This window comes from Mus caroli, chromosome 15, assembly GCF_900094665.2.
Source record: "Mus caroli chromosome 15, CAROLI_EIJ_v1.1, whole genome shotgun sequence".
NCBI classification, from domain to species: Eukaryota; Metazoa; Chordata; class Mammalia; order Rodentia; family Muridae; genus Mus; species Mus caroli.
In genome coordinates this window covers 79,837,966-79,850,672 of record NC_034584.1, presented here as the reverse complement: position 1 = coordinate 79,850,672, position 12,707 = coordinate 79,837,966, and the positions used below count along the sequence as shown (strand labels likewise).

General features: G+C 52.2%; 2 protein-coding genes across 2 annotated transcripts in view; both read right to left on the bottom strand.

Annotated features, from left to right (window-relative positions):
• Positions 1-4,044, bottom strand: part of Gtse1 (G2 and S-phase expressed 1) — a 17,975-nt gene extending 13,931 nt beyond the window's left edge. The window contains exons 1-4 of the mRNA XM_021183470.2: positions 3,306-4,044; positions 3,006-3,096; positions 1,183-1,240; positions 447-1,074 (exon numbers count right to left, since the gene is read on the bottom strand). Of these exons, the coding sequence (XP_021039129.1) occupies positions 447-1,074; positions 1,183-1,240; positions 3,006-3,030 (711 nt within the window). The 5' untranslated portion in view covers positions 3,031-3,096; positions 3,306-4,044. The remainder of the gene's footprint in view (positions 1-446; positions 1,075-1,182; positions 1,241-3,005; positions 3,097-3,305) is intronic.
• A 1,823-nt stretch (positions 4,045-5,867) lies between these two features.
• Ttc38 (tetratricopeptide repeat domain 38) overlaps positions 5,868-12,707 on the bottom strand; it is a 24,860-nt gene continuing 18,020 nt past the window's right edge. The window contains exons 10-14 of the mRNA XM_021183614.2: positions 11,368-11,449; positions 10,185-10,350; positions 9,428-9,587; positions 9,141-9,214; positions 5,868-6,653 (exon numbers count right to left, since the gene is read on the bottom strand). Coding sequence (XP_021039273.1) covers positions 6,560-6,653; positions 9,141-9,214; positions 9,428-9,587; positions 10,185-10,350; positions 11,368-11,449 — 576 coding nt within the window. The 3' untranslated portion in view covers positions 5,868-6,559. The remainder of the gene's footprint in view (positions 6,654-9,140; positions 9,215-9,427; positions 9,588-10,184; positions 10,351-11,367; positions 11,450-12,707) is intronic.

Here is a 12,707-nt window from a genome sequence, read left to right as displayed (position 1 = left end):
CTATGGGGCTGCTTGGCCCTACACTCTAGCGCACCTTTACTCTGTGTTTCCTCTCGGGAGACCTCCGTCTCCCTCCTCTGCAAACCTGGAAGTAAGTTACTCTGACATCTGCCTTTCTGCCTACCCCCAACTAGGCCTCCAGGGCCCTGAGTTTCCCACAACCGGTCAACTGCCATTTCCCTGACATTCATGTAATGCCCGGGCAGAAGAAGTATAAAGTCCCAGCCACAGAGAACAGCCAGAGCTCAATGTGAGGGGCAGTGCTCCCCAGAGGGGCCCGGCCCGGGCAGCTCCCCATCACTGCTGCCTTCGCTGTCCAGATCCTGGTTCTGGGCTTTCCGGTCCTTAGAGCGCTGCCCCTCCCAAGAGGCTTCCCTGGCAGGGCATGGGCTGAAGAGAGGCAAGGAGGCTGTGTACTACCGCAACTGTACTATGTGTGGGTTTACCTTCTCTGTAGCCAGGTGAAGGTTTCTTCCTCTCACAGGCAAAGCCCGGGGTGGCTGGAGCTTGCTGGTGATCCTCTTTTGAGGCCCAGCCTGACTTGGAGGCTGGGAGGTACTTGATTCTCTTGGCAACGGCTGAGAGGAACAGGGCAGACCCTGGTTGCTCTGGGTCTGAGCAGGGCCTACTGGGACAGGGGAGCTAAGCAGGCCTGGAGAAGCCAGGAGCTGGGGCTCCCCCATGAGCGGTTGCACCCTCAGGGATGGCAGGCAGAATGTCTCTCTTTTAAGTGACATGGGACTTTTGTCTCTCTTCTGTTCTTTTTCAAAGAGGCTTACTTTTAATTGTGAGTCCTGCACAAACGTTTCCTTGCCCTGGTTCACAGGATTTTGGGGCGTGGCAGCCTGGGCCACCTCTCTTCGGCTGTGACTTTCTAACTGTAAGGCCAGTAAGTGGGCCTCTTTGTACACCTCCACAAACTTCTCCCCAGTGAGAGGGCTCAAGGTGCAAGGGCTGCCAGAGCCCGGGGCAAGAGGCTGCCCAGGAACCCGGCGGTTTAAGTCCAAACTGGCAGCAATGCATCTTTCTTTATGTCCAACAGGCCCAAAAAAGACTTCGTCATCTTCATTTGTGCTGCATTTAAAGAAAAAGATTATCAGGGCTGAATCACACCAGCATCTAGGCGAGGGGCTTTGATGAACCTGTCTATGCCAGGGGTTAGGGAAGAAAACGCATGTTTACCTTGAAGAAGACAAGGAAAGATCGAAGTCAAACTTTTCATCTTCCAAAAGAAGAAAGTCTGGGGTGGGGATGGGGAGAAAAAGTTCACTGTCATTTTAGGGTAACATAAAACAGGAAAGCACTGGTTTCACAGCTGCTATGAAACGCTCGGTAAAGTCATGGATTGTTGCCTGAATTCAATCAATTGTCATGGGCACCGCAAGTCCTTCTTATTTCCCATTTCCACTCTCAAGTTCCAGGAGCCACTCTGAGTGCACTGATCCACCATCAAAGCACAGAGCCTTACCTCTGTGATAGAATCTAGGGTTTCCAAGAAGGCTAAGCCACCTTCAGGCACAGGCTATCTTCTAAAGATCAACTACTTTAGCTAGCCTGGAATTCAGTTATGAGACATCTATCAGCGATGAGTTCAAAGGTGGTTCAAACTCACAGTGGAGACAAACGAGTGTCTGTAGAGTACCACTGCTCCTCGGGTCCCTTTCCAAAAAACAAAACAAAAACAAAACAAACAAACAAAAAACAAACAAACAAAAAACACAAAACCAAAAATTTTGCTCTGCCTATCCATATTCCTAGCATAGCCTTGGTTGATCCAACTGTGGATTTATTCAGCTCTCTCTCACAGACCAGCCACTTCCCAGTAGTACTTAAGGTCTGCTTCACCGGAGGGAACCTATAGCGTAATTCAGGACAAAATCCTATGGTGGAGGGAGGTCATAGGCTCCACTAAGGATGCACGTTACAGCCTGGTAAGTTGCATTCTAAACCTTTATGTTTATGCTCATAAATTACTGGACTGGGCTGCCAGCCTAGGTCAGAGGTGCTTCTTATAATGGACATCACTGTGCTAAGCAGTCTCCTAAGGTGTCAAAGAGGATACTTAACCTGATAGGGTACAAAGGCCCAGTGCTCAGCCCTAAAAGGGAGAAAATAATTGTAAACCCACATCAACTCTCTAAGACTCAGGGAGCAAAGTTACTTCCCACCACATCTGATGACCTGAGTTCAAGCCCTGGGACCCTCAGGTGCTTGCGCACCTTGGTTACCACCCCCAAACACACACACACACACACACACACACACCAAGTCAGCATAAAGATTCCTCCTCTCCTCTTTTAGACAGGGTCTCACTGTGTAGGTTTACAAAGAAAACTAACTGTCCTGGAACTCACTCTGTCGACCAGGCTAGACTAGCCTTGAAATAAGACTCAAGAGATCCGCCTGCCTCTGCAGTTCGGGCATTAAAGGCGTGTGCAGCCACCACGGTAGTAAGTATTGCTTTTCAAAGAGAAGGTGGCTATCGGTGAGTTCAAGGTCAGCCTGGACTAGAGTGAGTTCCCGGTTACAAAGTGAGGGCTCAAAAAAAAAAAAAAAAAAAAACAAGCAAGCAAGAAAAAGCAAACAAAGTCAGAGGAGGAGAAAAGAATGAAAAGAATGAACGCCAGGGGAATGGGTGGAGTGCGGGACTCTGGGCTCAGTGCAAGAGAAAGCTGTTGCCATTTTGATAGCACAGCAACTGTGATTAACCACAGGAGACCCTCACAAGATTAAGACCCCCACTTAAAGCCCTTCTGGAAGTGGGGGAGGCCCTTCTTAAGATTACATAAGTGGTTTTAAAAAGTGGGTGGGGATGTTGTAGGGGCTTCTTTGGTGGTGTAGCTATATGAATTGCTAATGTCCTTGTAAGTAGCTTCAGTTAAATTCATTTGCTTATCAATCCAGACCTATTCGTTCGTTTCTTTGATCTGTTGTAGCCGTCTCTATTCTGTTTGGGGTGAAAAGGAATACACTCCAGAACAGCCCTACGAACAGAAAGGATTTACCTTCCTTCTTACTACCAGCATCCATCTTCACCTCTCTCTCCCCCTGGTTGGCCGAAGGCACGTCGCGGCCGTCTCCTCCTTCCAGAGTTCACTGCAGGAAGCAAGGGGTCCGGAGAATTAGGCAAGTCAGAGGCAAGCCCCAACTTGCTCCCGGTTTCCCAGACTGTGCGCCCCGAGGCGGGGTAACGGATTTCCGGCTCTGAGCTGCAGAGCTGGCACCACAGCCCGTCCTCCCCGGGTCTCTGCGGCTCGGGACCTGGTTCCCCACTCTCCGGGACCAGCGCTACGACCACTCCTTACCCCTCGCCTCTGACCGGGAAGGCATAAAATCCAGCTGGGTCTCCCACACCGGTTTAAACGCGGCGCCGGACTCCGCCGGCCGCCGATTGGCCTGTTTAAACAGGAGATACTCTCGGTGCAGCCTGGGAAATGTAGTCAGAGTGCTGATGTGCGAGACCAATGCCCAGGACTCCACGCCACGGATTGGCTCCGCTGGGCGCAGGAAACTCCCACCGGAAGTTCCCATGACTCTCCTCCTCCGGAGGCACAGAAAGGATTTAAGCGTTCCGCCTGTGGCTGTGCTAGCAAAAGGGACTGAGGCGGTGATGGTGGGGCATAGGAGATGGTCAGGCAGCTAGGAAGGAATTTGTCCTGACTCTCTCCGGTGCTTGTCCTGGTATCTCCAGTATTTCTCATGTGTCCGGGTACTCTCTCTCTCTGCAGCCTGAGGCCTCCCTCCTGTACTCTGATGTGCAGGCCCTCCCTTTTCCCTCAAATGGAGAGTGACAGAGCCGGCCTTAGCACTTCGTAGCTGCCAATATGTTAGATGTCTTTAGGTAGCAATGAGCAGGAAACCGGCTTCAAGGTCTGTTGGTTCAAGGAAGTCCAGGGGTGGCCTGGATAGCCATCAAGAAGGCCATCAAGTCTGGATGTCGTCTCTACACATTGGCCAGGTCTGGCTCACCAGTAGGCAAGCTGGCTTCGTCGGACCCAAGGTTCCCACCGGCTGGGGATGGTGACCAGTTCTGTGTATCTGGAATTTTAAGGGCCAGGCTTTTCTGACTCACACCGGGGGCGGGGGGGGGGGTTGGGGCGCGCAGGACCACGGTGGCAGGCACATCTGTGGTCCAAGCTTTTAGCTCCTGTGCATGAAATCCCTGCATCCCTGGGGCTATCCGCTGGGCAGTAAAGTTCACCTACACTTCTCTTTGTATCATATCAGGTCATAGTAGATGTTCAGGAAAGCATACCCATAGTAACTCACTGCTATTTACATTTTCTCTTGGCTTTAAAACTATTTTTATTTTATTTTTTTGTCGATGTGTGCCTATGCACAGGTATGCAAGTGCCTACAGAGGCCAGAAGCGAGTGTCAGGTCCCTTGAGGCTAGAGTTACAGGCTCTACGTGGGCGCTAGGTACTGAACTCTGGTCATCTGGAAGAACGGCAAGTGCTCAGACTTGGAGCCATCTCTCCAGACGCATACACCTTTCCCTTTAAATCAGTCTCCTGTCCCCGGCAGATCATGCCTTCTTTCATGAAAGCCTACACATACCAGCTTTTACAGACAAGGTATTCAATGGAAGCCGGTGGGTGGCGGGGTGATGCAGGGATCGCACTTCCAGACCAGAGATCACAGCAGAAAGTGGCTCAATAGCAAGGGCAAGAGCCAAGGGCTATGGGGCAAAGAGAAGGCACTGTCACCACCCCACAGGCAGGGTGGAAGGCTTTCTGAAAGAGAGAGAGTGCAAGACTCCGCTTCTGGGTGAATCATGTATTATTTGGAATCATATACATAATGAGGACTAATGAGGAGGTTCCTCCTTGGCACCTGTCCCCAGGCTCCGTGATATGGAGACAGTACCTCTTCAAATCCTATGGCGATTACACAATTTCTTGACTTGCTGCCTCATCCAGCTAAGATTAGACAAGCCCATCTCCCTAGGACGCAACCCAAACCTGGCACTTGGGAGCTGCTCAGAGGTTCCCAGAGGAGACGGTAGTCAACGGGATCAATTAAATTGTTTTAATGAATGCCCAGAACCTGTCCAGTCCTCAGCAGACTGCAGGGACTCTGAGCAGGCTAAGCAAAGATCACCAGTTTGGAGACCTCCACCCCACTCCCCACCCCACCTGCCCATCAGTCCCTACTTAAGTGGGAACTGCATCAACTTCCAGGAGGGATGTCCCTGTCACAGAAGCAGGAGATGGGTTTAAACCTCGTGATGGCTATGTTACTTATCTGATTATTTGCCACAGCAAAACAGCCCTAAGCTGGTGTAGTGGTTTGAATAGGTTTGTTCCCCATGGACTCAACACTTGGCTCATAGGGAGTGACAAGTTGGTTTTTGGTTTTTTGATTTTTTTTTTTTCAAGACAGGGTTTCTCTGTATAGCCCTGACTGTCCTGGAACTCACTTTGTAGACCAGGCTGGCCTCGAACTCAGAAATCCTCCTGCCTCTGCCTCCTAGGGAGTGACAAGTATTAGGAGGTGTGTACTTGGTGGAGGAAGAGTGTCACTGTGGGGGCAGACTTTGAGGGCCTAGACTTTAAGGGCCTAGCTCCACCCAGTGCAGAAGGGACCCTCCTGCTGGCTGCAAGAAGATGGTCTCCTTTTGGATGCCTGCAGCTCAAGATGCAGAACTCTCAGCTCTTCCGCACCATGCCTGCCTGGATGCTGCCACTATTCCCACCATGATGATAATGGACAGAACCTCTGAAACTGTCAGCCAGCCCCAAATAAAGGTTTTCCTTTGTAAGAGTTGCCTTGGTCATGGCGTCTCTTCACAGCAATAGAACCCCGACTAAGACAGCTGAGGGTCTCACACCCACTCTCAGGAGCAGAATCGGAGTTAGCCAAGGAAGCCACATCCCTCAAGATTTACTCCCAAGTGAAGTCTAAAGAGAAGCTCCAGTTGGCACCACCAAGTCCCCCAGGGAGGCAGAAGGGATCCTTCCCCTCGTCTCTGGGGACGGTGGCAGGTGCAGTTGTCTGGGGCTGACAACCAAAGCCAACGAGACAGATATTCTCCCCCAGAAAGGAAATGCCCCTGCTCACTGGGACCCCAGGCAGCTCTCTGGAATCCTCCCCAGGGAAATGGGACAGTAGGACCTGTGCAGAATATAAGGAAAACTAAATGGAAAGGTTTCACTAGTGCAGTGTGTGTGTGTGCGCACGCGTGCGCATGTGCACGCACACGTGCACACACACAGACTTCTAGACCTCTCAGCTGACCTGGCCACATCTCTTCACTGCCTGCCGGCTTCAGAACAAGAAAATACAATGTTCAAGGCACCTGAAAATGATAGCCATGCTTTGGTTCTGGAGGCTTAAAAATGCATGTTGGCCCTGAGAGGAATTCTGAACATCACTCAAAATTAACTTGGGTTCCCTATTTTGAACAAACTACTGATTTGGAGAATTCTGCTCAGGACTGAACTTTAACCTCTGATAAACAGACCCAGCTGTTTCCTAACCCTACCCTAACCCAACGAGGCAGTCAGCCTCACACCAGGAGGTCAGTGTTGAGCTGTAGGCTAAGGACCTGGCGGTTTCTACTGCATAAGATGGACAGCGGCCGCCCTTCGGATCAGCCGCTCCGTCAGGGGTGAGTTGGGTTTCAAGGCGTCACGCTCCATCAGAAGGCTCCTGTGGAAACACACAGAGTTTCTGTTATAGAACCTTCTAGAAGGATGTGCGAATATGAATGGCCAGGGCAAGATGGGTCCAGCCATCTGGGCAGTACTCTGATTTTCCATGAGAGATAAACACTAGAGCTGAGGACTCCAGTGTGGGCCTTTCACGGTGGTGTTGTCTATCCTAGGGAAAGCCATGGCTCAAGACCTCATAACTCATGCTTCTGTCACCATCTAAGGCTAATTATGAGAGGGACCAGGAATTATGAGAGGGACATGTGAGACTGGTCCAGGAAAAGCAAATGAAAGAGTTGGGGTGGGGAGCCTTAACTAAAGCAAGACCAGGACCCATCAGGAGGTAAATCTCCTACTGTGGCTGGATGCTGGGGCCTCCTTGATGAGCCCACACGACTCTTGTGTCTGAACCACATGTCACCTGTGTTTGCTTTGTTTTGGTCACACCCCAAGGAGATTAAGAGAGACACATATGGTGGCTCTGAGGGCAGTAAGTGATGTTAAGGGGCTGGGGCTTAGGACTCGGGAGAACACACCCCAGCCAATATAGACTGCATCAGTCCACTTTCTGCTGCTAAAACAACTTGTGTGAGGCTGGGCACTTTGCAAAATTGAAGGTTTTATTTAGCTAGGTTCCAGAGACTGGAAGTCCAAGATGGAGGCCTTACCTGGCTTCATATTAGACTGCCTGGATGTGTGAACAAGGGAGGGGGGGGGGAAGCAAATGACCATGCACGAGAGATTAAGCAGAGTGGCTTTGTTCTATATCGTTCTTCTGTGAAGAGCACTAACTGGGGCCCCTGAGAACTTCAACATCTTCTGAGGGTGGGGCCCAGGAGGAGCTCTCCTCTCTCCACCCCTCTTTTTCTCAACACTTCCAAACTTGAGAACACACATGCAGCCATGGAACCCCACGCCACACTCAAACCACCTAAAACCACAGCAGCGCGTTCTTGCCTCTGAAAGGCATGGGCTGCATACAGAGGCAAACACTTGGAAGGATGCCCCATCCCTGCAGTGTCTTCCCAGGCAGCTGTGCCGCCTCTCACCCCTGCACTACCTCCTGTCTGCAGCTTAGGACCCAAGCTACACAGTATCTACTCCAGCATGGGCCGCCACGCTGCACCCGAGAATCTTCCCCAGCTCAACCCTCGGGCCCCTCCTCTGACCAGTACCCACGTTCTCCTGACTGTGACCACCCAAAGCAGGTCCCCAGAGGCTCAACCTCTATAGTAGCACGTGTGCCCCTCTCTCTCCCTCACTCTCTCTGAGACAGGGTTTCTCTGTGTAGCCCTGGCTGTCCTGGACCTCACTTTGTAGACCAGGCTAGCCTGAGACTCAGAAATCGGCCTGCCTCTGCCTCCAACCGCTGGGATTAAAGGCATGCGCCATCACTGCCTGTCGGCGGCGCATGTGTGGCTCTTTGCATATAGATGTGGAGTAACAAAAACAGGGACATGTTCCCGTGGCATTTCTGAGTTCAAAGTAGTTCAAATGTTCCTGCCCATCCCCTGGCACTGCTGTGGGCGTCTGACCTATCGCCCAGGGCACCTGCCTAGAGTGCTTCTCACAGGATGAGGACCCAGGAGCCCTCTCCTTGGCGGGGTAGGTGATGAGCCAGGGAAAGTAAGGATAATGGTTAGGGCTGCAGGAGATCCTTTATCGAGTGGCCCAGACACCCCCAGCTTCTAAGTTGTCGCTTTTTCTCCTAACCAGGCATTTAGCCTTCCCTTCACACCTCTATGGGAAACCCTTATGGTCCTCCACATCCTCACCAGCTCCACCACCACCCTTTTCCCCTGACCACAATTATATAACTGTCCAGAATTTTGCTTGTGAACTGTTTTTTTTTCATGGGTTCCGCAAAGTCAAGGGCTCTATCCATCTACTCAGCACTGCGTCCCACATCCAGCACAGGTAAGTAAGAGACTGTAAGCTAAGGTCTAATGGAGCAGACAAGAAAAGGAGACAAGCTGTCCCAGAGGAAGAGGGCGTAGCACATGCCAAAGAACTAAGAGCAGGCGCATTGTCTCACTGTAGTTCAGCGCAGGCGCACTGGCTCGCTGTGTAGTTCAGCGCAGGCGCATTGGCTCGCTGTGTAGTTCAGAATGGCTAAACTGAGAAGTGAGTTGGGGAGGCAGGAGGCTGGGCAAAGCAAAGCACTGGCTGGGTGCTGGTACGGTCCTGGCACTTGGGAAGCAGAGGCAGGCGGATCTCTGGATTCAAGGCCAGCCTGGTCTACAGAGCAAGTTCCAGCCGGGGCTACACAGAGAAACCCTATGTCAAACCTCCTCCCCCTCATTGGCTTGGCTGTCCCCCTTTGTCAAGTTGAGCCTGCTAATGGAAGAAAACCAGATCCCCAGCTCGCCTCTTGCTTTCTGGACCCCAAAAGCAGAAGCGTGCATGCCGAGGCAGGTGTGTGCACAGGGAGACCACGTGCAAGGGATCCTCCCGTGCCTGGCTGGAAGAAGGGCCAAGTGCTCACCGGGCCACATTCTTGTGGACACTGGAGGTGCAGGTCATGGCAGCGTGAATCAGCAGCTGGTTGAAGACATCTCTCTAGGACGTTAGGCAAGTTAGGCACTTGGACCGGCAATGGGCTCCCAACCCAAAGGAACCACCTAGACAATCACCGCCCTCAACAGCATACCCTGGTGGTAGCATTTGACAAGAATACTCCTACCCCATGAGTACCGACCACCCAGGAGAGGAGACACCTGGCTGCTGGGCCGATCACTCCAACCTCTGGTTCTCTTTATACAGCTGGCTCACCTGGGCGTTGCTGCCCCCAATCTGGACAATTCGGTATCGGATTGGCAAGAGGAGTTCTAAGACTCGGTCAGGGTTTCCGTTCTCAGCCTCCACGAGGGCCTGGCACAGGGGCAGCCCAACGTCTTTTGCCAACTGGTGCTGGCAATTCTCCCCTGGAGACCTGCCACCAATACCAAAGCTCAGTGTCCCCACCTCCACAAAGTCCCACCCGGGCGAGGGACCCACAGTTAGGGCCTTTCACAGCTGCCTGATGGTTCTCTGCCCAATGTAGGGAGAAGAGAGGGCTCCCTGTCCCCAGCCTCAGTTTGCCCACCTGGAAAGTGGCGTAACAGCACAGCCCTCACAAAGAGGTCAGGACTGCAGACAATGCAGGCAAAGCCTGAACACCAACAGCCAGCATTACCATGGGCTACGGAGAACGTGTCTGCAGCAACCTGTCCTTCCCAGACCACCCGTCAGCCTGGAAGGTGCCCATTTCCAATAGATGAAGAAGCTGAGGCTTAGCTCTGTGTCCTGAGGATACCCACTGGATCTCCTGAAGGTCAGACACCTATCAGATGCATGCCCGCATGGGCACGCACCTGGGGATACCCACCTAGAAGCAGGGATAGCCTCGAAGCTGTGCTAACCAGAAGGGTCTCAGCCTCGGGTTTCCACAGGAAGGCAGAGCAGCCCCTAGCAGGCTTTGGCTCAGCCCCTTGCATTCATTCACCCTCTCGGCTGGGCCCAGACTTCCTGGTCTCAGGGCCTGGCATACTTGCTGGCCTCCTGCAGGGTGGTCAGCAGCTCCCGGGTGATCTGGAGGTCCTGTGCACCCAGCGAGGCCATCAGGAAGTGAGCATCGTTGAACAGGAGGATGTGGTCTCGGGTATGCTTCTGGGTCACAGGTAGAACATTCTGCCACCGCTGGCCAAGGGGCACCCCTGGGGACAAGAAGAGAAGCCCAGGGCTTGGTGTGAGGCAGTAGTGTGCCTTACACTTGGTTTTTCTGCACCCACATCCTTCAGAAGCTTATCCAGCCTTGTCAGAGGCCAGGAGGTAGGTAGAGCCACCAAGGCCTATGGTCTCCTGGTTTACCTAGAAAAAGCAGCAAACCCATGAGGTAAAAATCAGATTTGAAAAAAAAAAACCAAAAACAAAAATGGTCATAAGCTATCAAACTATTCTTAGCGTCCTGATAGAACCCCCCCCCAAAAAAAACCCCAACCCCAAACAAACAAACAAACAAACAACAACAACAACACCCCATGTTTTAAATGTTAGTGGTTAAGAGCCCTGGCTGCTGTTCCAGAGGTCTTGAGTTCAATTCCCAGTAACCATGACAAGTGGCTCAGGACTAATTATAAGGGATCTGATGCCCTCTTCTGGCATGCAGGTGTATATGCAGAATACATTAATAAAAAATGAGAACAGTTATCCTTGCCTACGAGGTGAGAGGCTTTTTCCAGCCTGCCAGCCACCTAGTGCCCCTCCTCATCCCTCACAGTGGGATTCTGGATCCCCCCGGCCTTTCTCAGCATCTCTCTGTGGAGCGTTATCTGGACCTCCAGCCTGGGCAGGAAGCCAGCCCCCATCAGGGCAACTGTGAAGCCTGGGGTGATAGGCTGAGAAGCCGCTAATGTCAGAGTTGGACAATTCTCACCTCCTGTGATCTAGGAAAAGAGGCATTAGCCAGTGGCCCGGTGCCATCGGTGCCCTGAAAGGTCTGCCGGGCGGGCTGTGGGGATGGCAGGGTTCAGAGTCTAAGGCCACCGCACCAAGGAGGAGAGAATAGAATAAAGGGCAGTCGAGGCTAGGCCTGTTGCCTTGGACCGGCAAGGAGGCAGTTGCATGAGCTGGCATGCAGAGCTGCAGCCAGGCTCATTCATCCCATGGCCTCAACCTCGGGATCAGCAATTTTCCTCGTTGTGTGGGGGGCAGGGAAGGGACGCAGCAGCTACCTTCCATCTGAAGACGGTAGAGCATGGAACAGCTGTCCACCACGTCCAGCATGGCACCACTGGCCTGCAGGCTGGGGAGGATCTGGAAGACAAGGGTCATGGAGGCCAGGCTCAGGGGGCCAAGTAATGACGGGGGACCATGGGAACAGCCGGAGGGAGTTGCCATCTGAGCCGTGGTTGTGGCCTGAGCAGAGAAAGCCCTCCGCAAACAGAAGCAATAAGCGTCATACCAGCATCGGAGTCGTTAGGACTATCACCCACCCGTATCACTTCTCAGCCTTCTGGCAAAGATAAAAGCGCAGGACCATAGTTCCAACTAAGGGATGATGCAACTGTACATCTAGCCAGAATGTATGAGGGGCATGTACGTGCAGACGCACGTGCGCATGCAGGCACGCATGCGCATACGCACATGAGCCCACTTCACTGTGTCCCCAGGGCTAGTACTGGGCCCCGTCAACTGCAGGCCCAGGAGATTCATATCTTGCCTAGTCATGTTTCTAGACTTATCACTAGGAGACCTGTCTACACCTACACCTCAGAACACGCAGTGCAGGTCACCTCCATTTCTTTCTAAGAAACTGGTCGTGACAGAAGGACTCCTCCATGGGACTCTCGTCTAGATCTGGAAGGTGTCTCTCTGGTGTTCTAACGCCCACACTCTGTGCCAAGATTTTATTACTAAGACCTCACTGGGGGAGCTTTTCCTTTCAAAGAATGCCCAGGGGCTGAGAGAAGAATTTGAGTTCGGGGAAACGGCAAGGTTCAAGAGGTAGCCAGTCGGATGGGCCCCAGCAAAGTCAATATGCTAATACTGGCACGGTACATCACCACCACTACCACCACCACCATCACCATCATCACCATCACCATCATCGTTATTTTACACATATGAGTATTTTGACTGCGTGTATGCCTGGTGCCTACAGAGGCTAGACGTGGGCATCCGGTCTCCTGGAACTGGAGTTAGAGATAGTTGTGAGCTACCATATCGGTACTGGGAATTGAACCTTGGTCCTCTGGAACAGCAGTCAGTGCTCTTAACCACTGGCCCATCTCTCTAGCCCCACAGCTTTTCTTCTTCCTTTCTCATGGAACACTGGGGTTGGAACTTGGATCCCACGCATGCTAAGCAAGTGCTCTCTCTAACACCGATATTCCCCGGGCCTCTTTTCAAAACTCACTGAGTTGTCCAGGCCAGCCTTGAACTCACTTCACAGTCCAGACACTGTGAACGTCCAATCCTCTTGTGCCAGCATCCTGATTAGCTAGGATTGCAGGTCTGCACCACCGTGAGTAGGTTAACTTTTTTTTTTTTTTTTTTTTTTTTTTTTTTTTTC